Source organism: Acanthopagrus latus, chromosome 3 (genome assembly GCF_904848185.1).
Source record: "Acanthopagrus latus isolate v.2019 chromosome 3, fAcaLat1.1, whole genome shotgun sequence".
In the NCBI taxonomy this organism is placed as follows: Eukaryota; Metazoa; Chordata; class Actinopteri; order Spariformes; family Sparidae; genus Acanthopagrus; species Acanthopagrus latus.
The window spans coordinates 3,457,225-3,475,465 of NC_051041.1; the positions used below are offsets into that span (position 1 = coordinate 3,457,225).

An 18,241-nucleotide genomic window follows, 5' to 3' on the forward strand; every position below is an offset into this window, starting at 1 on the left:
AATATCGCTCACGTCTTCTGGTGCAGGGTGCTGATGGAGAGCTTGGACCGAGAGGCCAGCAGGGGCCTTTTGGAGCTAAAGGTGACGAAGGATCCAGAGGATTCCCAGGAGCCCCAGGACCCATCGGACTGCAGGTAAAACACGCTTCAGGGTATCTTTATCTTAAACTTTGATACAAATATTTCTATGATGTTGTGAGCTGCACTCTCAAACCTTCACTCCTGTCCTGCAGGGATTGCCAGGACCATCAGGTGAGAAGGGAGAGACGGGAGATGTTGGACCTCTGGTGAGTTTCAGAAATACATGACATCAGTTGTAAAGTCTGCATCAGTGACTCATTTTATAATAATAAAATCATAGATGGTGATGAAAGCATGAGTCTCTTTATGTTTCCAGGGTCCTCCAGGCCCTCCAGGACCTCGTGGCCCTGCTGGACCCAGCGGTGCTGATGTGAGTGTTTAAAGTTCTTACTTCACTAAATAAAGAAAATGTAATAATATAAAATCTGCGTGTTTTAGTTTTTTGTACTGTTCCAACACTGACTGTAAGTTGTAGCATTTTAAGTGTTGAGAATGTCCCCAAGAACATCAGTAATCTTAAATCTTTTTTGCTGGTGACGATTTTTATGTGAACTGTTTTTGTGTTTGTTTTTCAGGGTCCTCAAGGTCCTCCTGGTGGTATTGGAAATCCTGGACCTATTGGAGAGAAGGTACAATGACTGACACATTTTGGAGCATTATTGCTGCATGACTTTGATGGCGTCAAATAAAAACTGAATTAATTTTAACGTGACTTGAGGACTTACAGAAATACTGTTTGCCTCATAGGGAGAGCCCGGTGAGGGTGGACCACCTGGAATCGGAGGGGAGCCTGGAAAGAAGGTGAGTGGCTGAGTGTGTGACTGTCACGTCTTGTGGGTTGAGTTCTTGGGATACTGTACCTTTACTGACGGGTTAACAGCGTCCCTGAGTTGACAAATACTTCTGTGCTCCTGCTGTCAGGGTCCTCGTGGAGAACGCGGAGAGAAGGGAGAGGCTGGTCAGCCTGGAACTGCTGGTCCCGCTGGAGGACGAGGACGACCTGGAGACGATGGACCCAAAGGAAACCCTGTATGATTCACACAATGCAACACACACACAGTGACATATAAATGACCAAACACTCCAATGCAGAAGTGATTTTCTATCTAGCTTTATTGGATACATTCAGATAACATTTGGTTTTTCCCTCTAACTTCAGGGTCCTGTTGGTTTCCCTGGTGATCCTGGTCCCCCTGGTGAGGTTGGACCCAGAGTGAGTATCCCTTTTTCTACACACCATATCAATAATATCTTGGGGTTTTTTTAACTTTGTTGCATGTGGCTGCAAAGCTGACACCAGTTCAGCTTGTTCCATACACATGTTGTCTTAAATTTTGATCTAAATTGTACGACAAAAAGAAAAACTTCTAACATTAATCTGTTTTACTTCAGGGTCAAGATGGTGCCAAGGGAGAGAGAGGAGAAGATGGTGAACAAGGAGAATCTGTAAGTCAAAAGATCCACAATGCAGATATGTGTTATAAGTGTTATAAGAAATATCTCCCTGACCTCAATCTGCTCTCTCTGCCACCTATTAAAGGGTTCCCCTGGACCTCCTGGTGAGAACGGACCTCCCGGCCCCCTTGGAAAGAGGGTGAGGTCACAGTTCTAATTCAAAAGGCTCATGGTTGTATCGGGGGGTGTTTTCATGAATAGCAGTCATGAATGTTTTCCTCCATCAAGCATCCATTCCGCTTCTTTCTCCCGATGTCACAAGATAAAACATGTAGCAGATAACAGTCTGTAAATGTTGTAGCAAAAACATTTTTCACCACGTTATCCTTTAAGCTTTAAGAGGACAAAGTGCTGAATCTGTTCAACAACAATTATTTTATATACAGTTCAGTGACATCGTTTAATCTGTCTTGATTTGATGAAATTATGGAATTTGAAATCAGATAATTCATTATATTTTTTGTCATTTGTTATTTTCCAGGGCCCTGCTGGAACAAGAGGACCTGAGGGACGTCAGGGGGAGAAGGGAACTAAGGTGAGTGTTGAGCTTTGTGGTACATTTTTTAAACTCCCTTTGGTCCTGAAGAGCTAATGAAGTCTAAACTCATGGTATACCATATAGAAATGTTATGATGAGACCAAAGCAGACAGCAGATTACTGTTTCACCTTCTGGTGATGATAATTAATTTCCATTAATGACACCAGGACCAAAAAAAACAAAACATTGCCACTGCTTTTATTCTGAAAAACATTTACAAGCTGAGATTTCTTTACTTCTGTGACATGTTTCAGCAGGTTTCTCTTCACTATATCACATTTTAAAATATGTCTAATCATGGTTATGTCATCATTCTTCACAGGGAGACCCAGGTGCTGTCGGCCCACCAGGAAAAACCGGCCCTGTGGGCCCCCAGGGTGTACCAGGAAAACCAGGAACAGAGGGTCTCAGAGGACTCCCGGGATCAGTGGTCAGTAAAGATTTTGATTTATTTTTGTATTTGTTAATAAGACCACTAGACATCTTTCACAAGTAATAAGTGTATGCAATAACTTGTTACACAGTGTGTTGGATGTCCAACGTGATAAATGTGTTACAAACTTTGTTTCAGGGTGAGCAAGGATCTCCAGGACCTTCTGGACAGAAAGGACCTCCTGGACCTCTGGTAGGATAACAATGTTGTTTTATCTTCATATATACATCTACTCTGCACTTTGATGAACAGTAAAATAAGTTGTTTAGTTCATTTTGATCACACAGAAGTCTTTTGTTCTAACTCCTCCATCTCGTCCATCATCTCTCTCCTCATCTTGTTTTTCTTAACTCTTGTCTCCTTCTCCTTTCTTCTTCTCCCCCTGCAGGGACCTCCTGGTTTGCCTGGTCTGCGTGGAGACCCCGGTGCCAAGGGAGAGAAGGGACATCCAGGTCTTATCGGTCTCATTGGACCCCCAGGAGAGCAGGGAGAGAAGGGAGACAGAGGTCTGCCCGGGCCTCAGGGAACATCAGGACCAAAAGGAGAGACTGTACGTCCATCATGTAGTTGAGAGAATCTGCTCAACCTTCACTGTTCACATGGATTTAGATCATAATATATGAAAACTGTTCTCATGTCTTGTGTTTAACTACAGGGAATGTCTGGCGGCACTGGACCCCTCGGCCCTGCTGGTCCTCCTGGTCTGCCTGTGAGTGCTGTTTTATCTATTTTATCTATTTTCTTTTTCCTCTTGATTCAGTTACTCACATGTTATTAAGTACCATACAAATTCATGACAGCGGACCAACATTGAAGATGGTCACCATCATTAAACTAAAGCCTCATATCTTTTCCAGGGTCCTCAAGGTATCAAAGGAGCTAAGGGTTCTTCTGTGAGTATACTTTAAGATTGTTTGTACCAAGAAAAATTAATAAACTGTTCACTTGACTTGAATCTGATGCAGTGATGCACATTGAATGTTTCCTGTCTTTGCTGTGTTCAGGGAGGAGCTGGTCCAAAGGGAGAAAAGGGTGTACAAGGACCTCCTGGACCTCCTGTAAGTACTATACTGTTTATATGCTCATTCATTGCACCACACAGTTGATTGGCAGTTGATTAATTAAAATGGAACCTTGCTCTCTAGGGCCCACCAGGCGAGGTCATTCAGCCTCTGCCCATCCAGAGGAGTCCCAAGTCCAAGCGGTCAATTGACGCCAGCCAGCTGCTCCCCGACACCGACATGCCTGCATCTGACGCCACCGGCACTGAGTTCCTGATGGGCAGTGAAGGCATGGAGGAGATCTTCGGATCTCTCAACTCACTTCGACAGGAGATCGAGACCATGCGATTCCCTCTCGGCACCCAGGACAGTCCTGCACGCACCTGCCAAGACCTGCACCTCAGCCAGCCAGAGCTCAAAGACGGTAAGTCAAGTCTCCCAGTCAGGTTTTGGTCCTGATGTGGTGACCACTGTCATTTCAACTTAAAAATTAATCTGCAGATTTCAGACATAGCCTTGTCAATATTAACATAAACGACTATGATTTAAGTTACATAAATCTGCTTTGTCTTTCTGTCTCCCTCTGCAGGAGAGTACTGGATTGACCCCAACCAGGGCTGCTCCAGAGACTCCTTCAAGGTCTTCTGTAACTTCACCAATGGAGCAGAGACGTGCCTGTACCCCAGCAAGAGCGTCGACACGGTCAGTCATTAAACTAAACATGTAATGGCTCGGAATTATCTATCCAGTCTTGGTGAAGGTTTCTGTGTCTAACTTCCCACTTTTATATACTAAATTCATCAACTGAATCTGCACCTTAAGACACTAAGAAAGGTGTAAACATTGGTGGTAAAACTAGTAACCTTGGTGATTTTTTCAGAGAAACTTAGTCCAAGATAAAAAAAAATGTTATTATAATTCCACATAAGCTGTTTATTTAAAACTCAGCGTATCTGACTGTAACATTTGATGTGGGACATTGTGGTGGCAGGTGAAGATGAGCTCCTGGGACACTGAGACTCCAGGATCCTGGTACAGTCAGTTCACCACTGGTAGCAAGGTAAGTAACCATCTGTGACATGAGGACTGGTTGATGCTTTTATTTAATAGTTTAGTTCTTAACTTCTCATCACTTGCCGTTTATGTGCGCTCCCTCTTTTTGCTCTTCCACTCCTCATTTTCTTCTTGTCCTTCTCCTAAATCCCGTTCTGTCGCCTCCTCCTCCCAGTTCTCCTACGTGGACTCCAGCGGCGAGCCTGTCGGTGTGGTCCAGCTGGGCTTCCTGCGTCTCCTGAGCGTCCAGGCCCGCCAGAACCTCACTTACCACTGCCACCGCTCAGTGGCCTGGGCCGACCGGAGCGCCAAGAACAGCTACAACAGGGCGCTGCACCTCAGGGGCGCCAACGACGAGGACCTGAGCTACGAGACCAACCCTTATATCAAAGCCTTGGTCGATGGCTGCTCTGTGAGTTTGAGCTGGAAAACAGTTTCAACATCTTTAATATTGATCTCCTTCTGGAACTATTCAATGAGATATTGATATTTTTTTATCGTATCATATGATGAATTACACAAAAAATAATACCAAAAAAATGTTTCCTGTTCGCTGCAAATCACAGTAGATATCACACCACTTTTAATTTACACTGTCTGTGATATTCTTGACCCTTGAATGCTCTTAAAAACCTGCTGTTTACTCCTGAAACTATGTTATTGTCACTGAAAACAGCACTTTGTAAGTTTCACCAGTGTTGTTGACATATACAGGATGGAATGATGCATGCATAATAATCTAATAATGTATTAGAATGATAAAAGCTCATCTATTTTTAGACTGTTAAGCACCGAGCTGCCTCATCTGAAGTGCATCAACTGTGAATATAACATGCTGTAAATAAGTTATGATGCAGCTTAAGAGTTCAGAACATAATTAAAGTAATTCAACCTTATTTTTCACACAACCATCGACAGTTTTAACTCACAACTATGACACATGTAGCTGTCGTGTCTCCACTGTCTGACACGTCTCTGTCTGTCTCCGCAGTATCGTAAGGGCTTCGACAGGACGGTCCTGGAGATCAACACACCACAGGTGGAGCATCTTCCTCTGTTGGACATCAAGGTGTCAGACTTTGGGGAGAGCAACCAGCAGTTTGGCTTTGAAGTGGGACCTGTCTGTTTCCAAGGCTAAAACACACACACACACACACACATCATGCAAAGAACAACACATGCAAATACTCACACACACACACACACACATGCACTTAGAGACACATTTATATACACTAAACATACACGCCCAGTAATTTGTAAATTAACTTGTAAATGATATGAAACACACACACACACACACACACACACAAACAAACACACACACATTTACACACGAAGATGCTGTTGTGAGACAAACACAGTACGTGCCTGGGGAAAGCAACATCCTCCCAACAATTAATGGACGTCACAAAAAGTAAAGAGGAGAGAAATAAAAATAAATAAATAAATAAACACTCGCAGAGAAGAAGACCATCGTTTGGGTGCACAACCGCGAGAAAGGAAGAAAAAAACCAGGAGAGAGTGTTCTTCGGAATAAAACAGTGTTTTCTTTACCAGCAGCAGAAAAGGGGCCGGCCTGAGAAACACAGCGAGGCCAGACGCCCCCCGTCTCCGATCCCCCTCTCACTTTTCTCTCCTCCCCGCTGTCTCTCTTTTTGTTTTCCACTCATCTCACCTGCTCTACCTCCCTCCTCTTCCTCTCAAAAAAAGGGTCACACTCGGACATTATTTCCATTTCTTTGATCCCACGTTTACTCTGTCAGCAACGTGGTTGACGGTCGCTCTTTAAGGTGCATGTACGTGTGTTTTTAAAAGTGTTTTGAATCACAGCTTTGGCATTTGTTGGACGTTGATTTATTTAGTTATTCAGATAAAAAAGTTGACGATCGAAAGCTTTGAATAAACTTTTTTTTGGATCCGTTTTGCACTTGCCAGCCAGAACTCCTCCTCGTGGACGATATTCAAAGCAGCAGACACCGAAGTCAGATCAGAACAGAAAGCTTAACTCATCAGGTCATCGAGCTTTGTAAGAAATGAACGAACGTCCAAGTGATTTGTCAATCATGTTGCTCACATTGAAGAAGAAAAAAAAAAGCTGTTATCTTGTTTAATTGAAAGGAACCAAAGAACTGAAGCCACCAGTTTACATCCAGTATAAAAAAAGAAAAGTGGGAACTGTGCAAAACTGATTCCAGCTGGTCTCGTCTGTTAGATCCATCTGGTTTTTGTTGTGTTTAAGCTGCCAGCCAAGTGAATTTTCTACTCTTTGTAAAAAAAAAAAAACAACAATCTTTTCATGACAACCTGCAGTTTTATTAAAACAGTCTCAAAATGTGATTCGCAGCTCAAAGTGATGATTGAAAAAAAAAATCTTTCGGGTGCCGAGAGGTTCAGTGTGACGCAGGATCAGTTCTGTGTTTTTAAAGCAGGAACTCTCTCTGAATTGGTTTTTGTCAACAGTGAATTCAAAAGCCATTACTTCTGTAAACTGTGCTAGACTTGATGCTAGTGTGCCTCCATGTTAAAGGGCCGATTCCTCTTTAAATCGCGGATCGGGCCGCCTGGGTTTCTGCCACACACACCAGTCCAGTATTTGCTGAGTCACTTTCTGGGTACTTTTGATTAATGTTTTCCATCCAGCATCCAAGCACAGAGCAACATCAGGGTTTACGTGTATATGAGACTGAAAATTCCCTCCTGCAATTTCTCCTACAGCAGTGAATAAAATGCATGCTTTACTGAAAGAAACTGTGTGGCAAGGTGCTAATTATACCAAAGTTTTAGTCCTCACTCTGAGTCCTCCACTTTCTTTAGTCTCTTTTACAATTTCATGAAGCTTTTTTTTTTTTTTTACTGGGGAAAATGTGCATTACATTCCATTTGTACAGAAATAGTGATATTCTATTGTATTTATTTAAAAACAAACAGGGTGCTTTGAGATTTAAAGAGAAAAAAAAAAACAAGGACCACCAAATATTCCAGTCAAATGTGGTATATTTCATTTGTATTTATTTCCTGCGGCTGACACTTGAAGGTCAAGTGAAGCGAGTGACGTACATGTTAAACTCACTGCCAGCCTGAGTGATGGTGCTTCTGTTCACACCCTGTCCAAACCAAGAATCTGTGGCCATATTTTATTGTAATATCCCTTTTTTTTTAGTGTTTTCATCAACTGTACTGTGCTGTTACATTTTTTTTTTTGCTTCCACTGTAATGATTAAATGGTGACTCTCCAGTTCTGTCACATTTCCTTGTCATTGCTACTGTTTAAAGTTGGCGTATGTTGGTTTCAGGCTCAGGGTTTTGGGGTGTTTTTTTGCTTCACTGGGCTTTGAAATGCATCGCAGACAATCAGTTTACTAAGTAGCTGATAAAAAAATAATGACACAAACATCTGAGCTTTTAAATTTCTCCCTGAGACCACAGCGGGTGGGAGAGCGGTTGTGAGAGGGACTGTGGGGTGATTTCATACTCGGGTTCTGATTTTATTGTTTTTTTATTTTGTTTGTCACTTTTTTTTAATATAGCAGGGAAACGGGGGGGCGGGAAGGCCGAGACCAAAACTTCAGACATCTGACCGTGAGATTCTCCAGAGAGAACGACCTCAAATACTTTTGTTTCTATTGTGTTGAAGACAAACAGTTCAACATAAAAAAATATGGTGCTGAAAAGAGAAAAAAGTATTATTTTATAATGTGTGTAAGTAATTTTTTTTAAATTCTTGTTTCTGTAATATATAATCTTTTTAAAAAGAGCTGCTTGACTCTTGTTTTTCTTTCAAACCGTCATCATCAGTAGTTCTCGTTTTCTGCAAATGGCCACAGGAAGTAGCTGTTTCTCATCTGCGCAGCGTTTTCATCGAGAAAAGACAAAAACAGTATAATCACTTTCTTTATGTGCGTTTTAAGTTCTTGTATTTCTGTTTGAAGTTAACAATGTAAAAAACATGGCTTCCTTTGTTAATCACACTTCTTTTTAATAAGAAAATAGAGATTTTTCTAAAATTAAAATCTGTCTTTAAATCTGCAGAGCCCTGAACCGACTGCTGCTGGATTTTTGATCATTTGTTTGAATTATTACCTAATTAATTTCAGTCAGGTCGAGTTATTGTGACGGCAGGAACCTGTTAGTCAGGTGCACCATCAGTGTTAGCAGCAGAATGAGAAGCTCAGTTATTGGCGGCTAAACAAAAAGTTTTCTTTCACGTCCTTTAACTAAACTTATTTTACAGAATAATTGTGAAAAAGTGCTCTTGTTGGTCTCAGTAGAGAGAAGGAAATCAGTTAACTCATATTCTTGATAGCTTTCATTTATTTTACATTAAATCTGCACAGTTTTGTCCAAATAGTTGTTTTTTTTTTAAGTTTTAATCTCTTAATTTTTTTATTCTACTGGCCACACAATTCAATATGCTGTAAAACAGCGACATCTTGTGGTCATTTGGAGTTCCTACCGCTGTGGATTTATCATCAAGTTAATGCAAATTTTTAAATGCATAAATGTTTCTTGTGATAAAAAATGTACATATTTTAAAACAACTGGCTTTGAATCATTAGGAGGAACCAGTTCAGTGAACCATTCAGACTGTGGAAGTTTGTGACTTCATTTTAATTCTTTGAGCACAACAAGTTATCAGTCTTGATAAACTATTTTCTCTCCTGAGTGCAAAAGACAAAAATACACTTTCAAAGCTGTGATCTTTAGCCATAATCTGCAGTGTTTAAAAATGTGGGTTTTTTCTGACAGTGATGAATCTTTTTCCTTCACCACTTTAAAATCTCAAACTATTTAGAAATCCTACACATTACAAACTAAACTGATGTTTCCAATTTGTGGCTCAGATGAAAATATGGTTATATAATCTCTGGGGTTGTGGGCTCGGCTTCACCACCAGACTCCACCGACCGACAGCTCGTTTTGAAAAACAGAAACTCCTCCGGTCGTGACTTCAACATCTGATCTGGGTTTTTGTTGTTGTTGATTTAATTTTTTAAAGCTTTAGCAGCTCACAGCAAGAAACGCCTGCTGAGTCTGCAGGAAAACAGATTTGTTCAACTCTTTTCACATCTTAGTAAAAGCCAACAAATCAGATTACATTTTAAAAGGCTTGTTGATTGTGACACAGCAGCTAAAAAGCTCTTGCATACTTCGAACAGTGTTTGCAGATCTGAAGGTTTGAATTCCACCTGCCCTCCAAACGAGGATGAGTTGGCAAAGTAAAATAAAATACAACATTCTGTGTATAAATATGACAAACAGGTATTTATTGGCACAGAAAGTGGCTTCACACTGTATGGTACATTTTTACAACCAGATTTATAAAAACATAATGGACTCAGTACTCGTGACTGAAGAGTTGATAAAAGTAGAATCAGTTTGACAAACTAATGTAGGAACTGGCCTTTCATTGGTCGTCATCTGGGTGACGGACGGCTCATCTATCCAATGAAAAGTCCACCTGGCAAAAACAGAGACATAATTTGACTTGAACTTTTAAAGATTTTACAAAACATATATATCAGTGTAGGTTAATAAACGTTTAGCTGAGGGTGCTCGTCACTTTGACAGGAAACAGATATCTAGTTTATGATGAGAAGACATCAGATCACACGTGTGTTTTTACAGAAGCTGCTGTTGGAGTCGAATCAGTCGCTGTACCTGTCACTTCTATTCTGGCTCCTGTGATGTATCGAGAGTCATCAGAAGCAAGGAAGGCGCAGACATCAGCGACCTCTGGAGGACGACAGCAAGACGACAAAAAGAAGAGTGATGAAGTGTCAGAAACTGAGTCTGTCAGACACACACAGGCACAATCCACCTCCTCCTCCTTTACTGAAGAGGCACCAAGTAGTTTCCATAAAGGTGTTAAACATGCGTCTTCACTGACCTGCTGGCTCACCCATCCTGCCAAGAGGCACCAGAGACGTCATCTGAAAAACATGACAGACGAAACTAAGCAGGACGACTCTGTTGTTCCACTGGAGAGTCAGAGTTTCTGTCAAACTTTGATTTGGTTGCAGATAAAATTAAACACTCAGTTTAACATGAGCAAAACTGACGCCTGCAAATATTTAGTCATTCCAGATAGATAAAGTGTTTCTAAATCTGTCTGCAGTGTGTGTGTGTGTGTGTGTGTATGTGTGTGTGTGTGTGTGTGTGGTACCTTGCTAATAACCTTCTCTGGAACTTTATCCGTCATCGGAGTCGATATGAAACCTGGCAGCACACAATTACAACGAATCCCAAATCTGGAGACAAAGAGAGGAAACCGACACTTTAAACTGGATCCTCCGTGTGTGACACGATGTTTAATCCTGTTTCAGGTTCTTCTCACCTGCTGAGCTCTTTGGCAGCCGTCCGGGTTAAACCCTCCACTCCAGCTTTGGAGGAGGCGTAATTCGCCTGTCCGATGTTTCCCACCTGCAAACATCAGCCACACAGACACAAACATGCAGTGGATCAGAGGCTGTAGGATTTTCATCTAACAGCCAAAGTTCAAATGTTCCAGGTACTTTCACAGAGAACTGAACAAGTCGTCTACCAGGTTTTTACATCAACTTCCATGTTGTGATTTAGAATAAAAAAATGTTCTCAGTTGATTTCTGCAAATTTATTCTTGTATCTGTTCTAGAAAATGTTGATCAGAAAGGTTAAACTGCTGATTTTACAAACCGAAATCTATAACAACAATTCCACTAACACACTTACTGTTGTGCCATTCTGGATAAAAACTTGAACCCTTGAGCTAAATATTAACACTGTAAAAAAACACAATATGTTACTGGTGTCTCACCTTTCCCACAATGCTGCCGACAGTCACGATGGATCCTTTGGGTGCTCCACATGCAACTAGAGCCTGAGCGACAGCCTGAGTGACCAAGAACGAACCCTGAGACAGACGCAGGAGAAAAGAGGATTTAATAAATAACTTCACTTGGTTCGGATTCAGATTAAAGCAGGATGGTTGTCTTGATGTAATAAACAGGGAATGTTGTCATACTTTTGTCAAGTACAGTAATGAAGTTTGTGTTGCTTCTCACTTCTGCATAAAAGCAGAGTTGAAATAGTCAGTACTTTTGTCCCTGTCAGGCTCCTGTAGGAGTGACTACAGCAGGTTCTACCTCGGTTATCAGTGAGTCAGCGTTGTGATACTGGAAAACACTGACAGATGACTGAATAACTCACTAATCTCACTTCATGCTACAGGACGTCAGGGCTGCGTACCTTCAGGTTGACCTGGATGACTCTGTCAAACTGGTCCTCCTCCATGTTGAGCAGGAAGTCGTCCTGTGTGATTCCTGCTGCGTTCACACACACTGAGGGAGGCTGAAAGTAACGAGTCTGCAGAGGGAGAGGAGATTAACTGTGAACAGAACAGCAGAGAGGAAAAAAGAGGACATATAACAGCCCTGCAACGCTCTGACGTGTATTCAACAGAGAAAAAAGTGTGTATTTCTCTGAAAACACTGCACATTATGGCAGTAATAGACACAGTGTGTTTTCTGTCTGTACCACACACACACACACACACACACACACCTGTATACTCGTGACCAGCTTCTTCACGCTCTCTTTTGACGACACATCCACCACAGCCGCCATGTGACCTTGTCCTCTGAGGTCACTCGACAGACTCCCCAGGGTCTCATTGGCCGACTCCTCGCTGATGTCAGCGACCACCACGGAGGCGCCCTCAGAGGCGAAGCGCTGACACACCGACCGTCCGATCCCACTGCCTCCACCTGGGAGGGGACGAAAAGCATGAAGTCACACCTGAGCAGGACTGCATTAACATTATGAGTGTTCATGGTTTCAAAAGGGAAATCTATACTGTGTGTACTGTTCTGAACAAGCCTCCAGTGTTTGATGTGGAGAATAATGAGACTTTATCACCTAAATTAGAGCTGAAATTACTATAATCAATGAATCAGCTGGTCAACTGCAGAAATGAATGAGCTGTTGTCAGCAAAAAATAAGGTGTCAGAACACTGTTGAAGCTAGAGAGGTGGCAGGGTCCGCCACATATTAACAAAGAGAAACAGCATGAAATGGTGTTGTCCTTTAAGGTCTGTCTGTTTATTCAGCCATGAAAACAAAGAGTTTCTTTCTTTGGTTTGTTTAGGCGTACAAAATCTCTCTGTTTAAAAAGACTGTAGAGTTAGTATATATGGGTTTTAGACTTTTAATTGTCCAAACCAAGACATTTGAGGATTTAAACTCAGGAACACTTTACACTTTGTTTCATTGTGTTCAGAAGAAAAAGACAAAATTATTCATCCAAGAGAAGTTTTACATTAATCCTCCGTTCAGATTCATCAGACGTGAGCCAGGTGCTTCTATCTTTCAATGTCACAGATTAGGACTCGCAAACTAGTTACCAAAGTTAATAGAAACCGTCTTAATCTTAACTGACGAACTTCACCAAACGTCCACAGAGTTACTCAGGATCCAAAGTCCGTCGTACTCTGCTAGCTAACGTTAGCATGTTTAACACGGACAGCTGACAGAGACGTTGAAGAAACAATGTAGAAAAAGAAGTTGCATGTGTTTCCGTATTTATCTGATTACACACACTGAATGATAAATGGTTATATATTAACTTACCAGTGACCAGTGTCAACCTTGATATGAGCCTTGTGGCAGCCGCCATGATGGTTTGATTATTCCCTGTGTTGTTGTAGTTCTCTGTTTGTCCACCAGAGGGCGCCAGAAAACCATGACTGGACTGATTTACAATGGATGTGAGCTAGAAAAAAAACACTAGAACTAACAACTATATTTATTAAACGAGTACTTTGTCATTAGCTCTAAATTCTGGCCTTATATATCTGAAGATTAGCCCCAGTTTGTTGCATCTTGACTCACTTTGACTCACATCAGAACTTGGGCAGTGATTTAACTAGCAAAAAACCTAAACTAGAAGTTAGCTTAGCATCTGTAAAACGGTGTTTAAATTATCGTGAGCGTCACAATCACCCGCGAAATGACTCGTTTCAATATGATGATTTCAATATCATGATTTAAGCCATTCTGTCCAATAACATTTGGAAAGTCTAGAAGAGCCGCATGACTAAACTATTTTTATCCCCCGTCAAGTTAGCCGGGCGCTAAACTAGAAGTTAGCTGGCACCGTTGGCAATCGTTATTGCGTCATCAATTCGCGACGCGGAATTTAGGGGGCTCATCCGGGCCTTGCGTTTGGGACAAAACTGAGGCGAGCAGAGGTGAAAAAGTCTTAGCGGCGTGATACAAACGCGATAATAACTGCTGTAACAGTTTAAGCTCCTGTCTATACACTGTAAATGTTTTATTTTGAAAGGATTACCGGAAAAATTTACTGTGTAATTGTGTCTGCCTTGACGGTAGAGAAGTAGTTCTATTGTTTGACCGCTAGAGGGCAGGAAAATGCAAAGCAGTGTTGAGCTTACTTACCTCCTTGCAGGACAAACTTGAAGTAATAGATATTGTGCCTTGAATTCTGGGTTTGAATAACCATGGTTTCCCCAATCTGAAGCCTATCATGTTATCATTACATCAGTTCAGTGTTGTGAAGGTAGCAGAGTGGTTTCACTGTTTGACCACTGGACTCATAACAGTTGTGACAAACCTAAATTACTGTCAGGAAGCTTCATCTCACGTCTGTCGTTTGTAAAAGTTTTATTGTTAAAGTGCTCACCGGAAGTAATACCATGTAATTGTCTCTGTCTTTATGCTGGGGAGTGGAGTAGTTCGTCTGTTTGACCACAAGAGGGCAGAAAAACCCTGATTATAATTTATTTAAATTGCTTTGTTAATACTATGGAAACAGCAGAGTATAATTCAATTAATTAATTACTGTCATAACTAATATGTGACAGGTCAATTACAAAATATTATAGCATTTTCTCTATCTGGCTGTGTTGTGTATTTATTTACCTCTTTACTGTACAAACTTACAGGCGTAGTAGTCAACCTAGTAAGAAGGCTATCAAATGATATCCCTGAAAAAAAAATTAAAGCTGGGGCTATAATGGCAGGTGTAACAAGCTATATTAACCCCAGTATGTTGGTTCTCATGTTATTATTACATCATGACTCATATGAGAGGTAAAAACTTGAGCTGGGATTTAGTTAGCTAGCAAAAGCCAAACCAGAAGTTAGCTGTCTTGATGGAGTAAAGTAAGTAGAAATAGCTTCCTGGCAGCTTTTCTTTAATTTATCCATTTGTCTCTCTGTTAACTGTGACATGTTGTGTGACAAAATATAATCATAAATCTCACGCCTTTCCATGTTAACAGTTTTATTGTGAAAGTGTTCATCGAAAGTATCAAAGTGTAATTATCTCCAACTTGTCTTACCACAAGAGGGCAGAAAAACACTGAAATATATAATGTGAAACTTTTTTTTTTCCCCAGAGGAAAAAGAAAATTCCTTTGTAGAACCAAATAAAAATAGTTGGATTTTTGTTGTCATTTTTATCATTTTGTGTGTGGAACTAAGTGAAAAAGAAAATACTGGGAAAAATGTTTTTCACCGGATCAAAATAAATAAATAAATCACAGACTTGGGCTGGGATTTAGCAAGTAAAAGCCAAACCAATAATTAGCTTCCAGGCAGCTTTTCTGTATTTATCTGTCTACCTATGTAATGTGACATGTATGATGAAATGTATTCTTGAATAAAGTTTTATTGTGAAAGTGCTTGCAGGAAGTATCACTGTGTAATTATGTCTGACTTGATGTTAGCAGTACGGTGTAGTTCCACAGTTTCACCACAAGAGGGCAGAAAAACCCGGATTATAATTTCAATGATCTATGACTTTTAAAACCATTAACCCCACAGTCAAATAACTAAACCAATAGTTGTCTTGTAAAATAATAAATATCTCCCTGGTATCTTTACTGTAATTATCTCTTTGTCTACGCACTGTGACAGGTCATGAAACATAATCATAACGGTCCTAAAACAGCTTTTTCTCACGTTTGCCCAACGTAAAAGTTTTATTGTGAAAGTGCTCACCGGAAGTAATGTTGTGTAATTATGTCTGCCTTGACGCTGGCGGAGCGGACAGTAGTTCTACAGTTTTACCACAAGAGGGCGGTAAAACTCCGGTTACACTACAATACGTTAGCTAAATTGATGGCGCAAACTAAGAAGAAATAGCTTCTTGGCAGCTTTTCTGTAATTATCCATTCGTTCATCTGTGTACTGAGACATGTTGTATGATAACTTGTTAACATAAATCTCAAGCCTTTACATGGTAACGGTTTTATTGTGAAAGTGCGCCTCTCGTGTTATTAATACATCCTGACTTGTGTGGAAGGTAAACACTCCGGCTCGGATTTAGTTAGCTAGCAAAGCCAAACCAGAAGTTAACTGTCTTGGTGGAGTGAAGTAAGAAGACAGAAGAAGAAGATACTCCTGGCAGCTTTTCTGTAATTATCTATTCGTTCATCTGTGTACTCTGACATGTTGTGCGATAAGTTGTTGACATAAACTTCACGTTTGCCCATAGTAACAGTTTTATCGTGAAAGTACTCATCGGAAGTATCACTGTGTAATTATGTCTGCCTTGACCTTTGGCCACAAGAAGGCAGAAAAACCCCAGTTATAATTTAAAAAATTAATGACTGTCAAAACTATTAAACCAGCAGGTCAATTGCTAAACCCATAATTGTCTTGTAGAATAATAAACATGTCCCCGGCAACTTTTATATAATTACCTCTTTGTCTAATCAATGTGACAGGTCATGAAACATAATCATAACTGTTCTAACAGCATTTTCTCATGTTTGCCCAACGTAAAAGTTTATTGTGAAAGGGCTTGCCGGAAGTACTCTTGTGTAATTGTCTCTGCCTTGACGTTGACGGGGCGGAGTAGTTCTACAGTTTCACCACAAGAGGGCGGTAAAACCCCGGATATAATTCAGTTCAATGACTTTGTCAATACTAACAACACGGCGGTTTTATTACCAAGCATTACAGCATTTTCATGTAATTTCTAACTTCCTAAGATGGCTGTCTTTCCTCACTGTACAATTTTACAGGAGTTGTTTTCTGGCTAGTAAGAAGGCTAAAGTTGAGTTTGACATTCGGGTTTAGCTAGCTATATTACACCAGTTCGTTTCCTCTCATGTTATTATTACATCGTGATTTATGTGAATGGTAAAACCTTGGGCTGGGATTTAGTTAGCTAGCAAAAGCCAAACCAGCCGTTAGCTGTCTAGAGGAAGTAAAGAATTAAGTAAGAAGCTTTTCTGTAGTTGTCTTTATGTCTATCTGTGTACTGTGAAACGTTGTATTACAAATTGTCAACGTAAATCTCACGTATTTCCATGGTAACAGTTTTATTGTGAAAGTGTTCACCGGAAGTGATACAGTGTAATTGTGTCTGTTTTGACTAGGGAGTTGAGAGTAGTTACACCGTGTGACCACTAGAGGGCAGAAATCCTATTTAACATGTAAATACAACCATTAACCGTCAAAACGCTCATCACGGCAGGTTGATTAACAAGTATTTTCTATTTCTCAGAGTTTTTATGGTATCCAACTTTCTATGAAGGCCGTGTTTATTACTTATTTACTTAATAAAACCCCCTTTTCGATGAATGAATACCTTTGGTTGACCAGTATTTGATCATACTACATCCTGGGAAAGTCCCTGAAAGTCCCAAAGCACCAAACATCTCAATGTATTATTAGAACATGACATCACCAATGTGGTGCCTTGATCTATTTCTATGTTCAGTTTTGTTTTATAAATATATTTTTATATTCCTATTTATTTTTGTAATGATAATTAGGTATTATTTTGTGTCTTAAGAAGTGTCTGTTCAAGCTAATAATATTTAAACTGTGATTGTTGCCTCACAGTTTGTACATTTTAATTTTAGTGATGGTTTTAGAATTTAGAAAACTCTATATCCTGAGAATGGTAAACCTGGCTGCCTTATACCTCAAATAACTGATTTAATTTAATGATCTAAATGATTCAACAGTCAAAGACATGATCAGAGTCTCACATACAGCCCACATGGTCTATCTACACCAACATGCACATTCTTATTTAAATATTCAATCATTACGTTTAGAAGTGATATGAGTTTTTTCCCATATAATTATAAATCATTTTCATATTGAAATGTGTCGTCGTGACTCGTTTTTGTCATATGTGCATTTTGGTTTTGATTTAAAACTGTCTTCATTTTTCTTTTTAAGAAGAACTCCATTTATTTACTTGGAGTCACATGAAGCAGAAATCTGGCAGTGAAGCATTTGTCACTAAAACCCAGCGACTGAACTCAACTTACTGTATTTTTTCTGCAGCACAGGAGAGAACTCAGTGTTTCTACTGAGCTCTATTGTGGTTGCCAAGAACTGATCCTGTTGCTTAGTAACTTCTGAATTTGCTTCATGTGATGCTCACAGTGTCTTGCAGGAAGATTTTATGGAAAGTGAGCTCTGGTACTGATGGAGTCAAACCAAGTTAAACTCCTGCTGTAATGTAACAAACCGAATCGATGTGCATGACAATTTAATATTTTTGTTGTTAGCAAATTTCCCAAAAAACCAGCTTGTTCAGAAATCATTTCACATCATTTTGCTGTGTTCAAGTTATAAGGTATAAGTTTATAACATAATATTTCAAAACAGAAAGAAACCAGAGAGAAAAATACAAAAAATAAGTATTTGCTTGTG

The 18,241-nt window shown here is 40.2% G+C and overlaps 2 protein-coding genes across 7 annotated transcripts in view; one reads left to right on the forward strand and one right to left on the reverse strand.

Moving 5' to 3' along the window:
* col11a2 (collagen, type XI, alpha 2) overlaps window positions 1-6,781 on the forward strand; it is a 44,470-nt gene extending 37,689 nt beyond the window's left edge. For all 6 annotated transcript variants that reach the window (XM_037089305.1, XM_037089314.1, XM_037089321.1 and 3 more), the window contains 21 exons: window positions 27-134; window positions 233-286; window positions 397-450; window positions 656-709; window positions 828-881; window positions 1,002-1,109; window positions 1,240-1,293; window positions 1,473-1,526; window positions 1,621-1,674; window positions 2,017-2,070; window positions 2,397-2,504; window positions 2,646-2,699; window positions 2,896-3,057; window positions 3,163-3,216; window positions 3,365-3,400; window positions 3,512-3,565; window positions 3,653-3,932; window positions 4,098-4,210; window positions 4,500-4,568; window positions 4,737-4,973; window positions 5,553-6,781. In XM_037089305.1, coding sequence (XP_036945200.1) covers window positions 27-134; window positions 233-286; window positions 397-450; window positions 656-709; window positions 828-881; window positions 1,002-1,109; window positions 1,240-1,293; window positions 1,473-1,526; window positions 1,621-1,674; window positions 2,017-2,070; window positions 2,397-2,504; window positions 2,646-2,699; window positions 2,896-3,057; window positions 3,163-3,216; window positions 3,365-3,400; window positions 3,512-3,565; window positions 3,653-3,932; window positions 4,098-4,210; window positions 4,500-4,568; window positions 4,737-4,973; window positions 5,553-5,699 — 1,962 coding nt within the window. In that variant the 3' untranslated portion in view covers window positions 5,700-6,781. The remainder of the gene's footprint in view (window positions 1-26; window positions 135-232; window positions 287-396; window positions 451-655; window positions 710-827; window positions 882-1,001; window positions 1,110-1,239; window positions 1,294-1,472; window positions 1,527-1,620; window positions 1,675-2,016; window positions 2,071-2,396; window positions 2,505-2,645; window positions 2,700-2,895; window positions 3,058-3,162; window positions 3,217-3,364; window positions 3,401-3,511; window positions 3,566-3,652; window positions 3,933-4,097; window positions 4,211-4,499; window positions 4,569-4,736; window positions 4,974-5,552) is intronic.
* A 3,024-nt stretch (window positions 6,782-9,805) lies between these two features.
* On the reverse strand, window positions 9,806-13,690 carry hsd17b8 (hydroxysteroid (17-beta) dehydrogenase 8). The gene is made up of 9 exons (XM_037090024.1): window positions 13,169-13,690; window positions 12,104-12,306; window positions 11,789-11,905; window positions 11,358-11,453; window positions 10,899-10,984; window positions 10,728-10,812; window positions 10,452-10,494; window positions 10,223-10,297; window positions 9,806-10,022 (listed from the first exon to the last, which is right to left on the reverse strand). The coding sequence occupies exons 1-9, from the start codon at window positions 13,212-13,214 to the stop codon at window positions 10,003-10,005; spliced, it is 771 nt and encodes a 256-aa protein (XP_036945919.1). The 5' UTR covers window positions 13,215-13,690; the 3' UTR covers window positions 9,806-10,002.
* Between the last annotated feature and the right edge of the window lie 4,551 nt (window positions 13,691-18,241).

Bases quoted from the DNA above. Each gene is read 5' to 3' on its own strand.
- hsd17b8 (XM_037090024.1), bottom strand. From the start codon at position 13,214: ATGGCGGCTGCCACAAGGCTCATATCAAGGTTGACACTGGTCACTG. The intron at 11,906-12,103 runs GTGTGTGTGTGT...CTCCCTCTGCAG, and splicing joins AGCTGGTCACGAGTATACAG to ACTCGTTACTTTCAGCCTCC. The intron at 10,985-11,357 runs GTGAGACACCAG...TGATGTTTGCAG, and splicing joins TCGGCAGCATTGTGGGAAAG to GTGGGAAACATCGGACAGGC.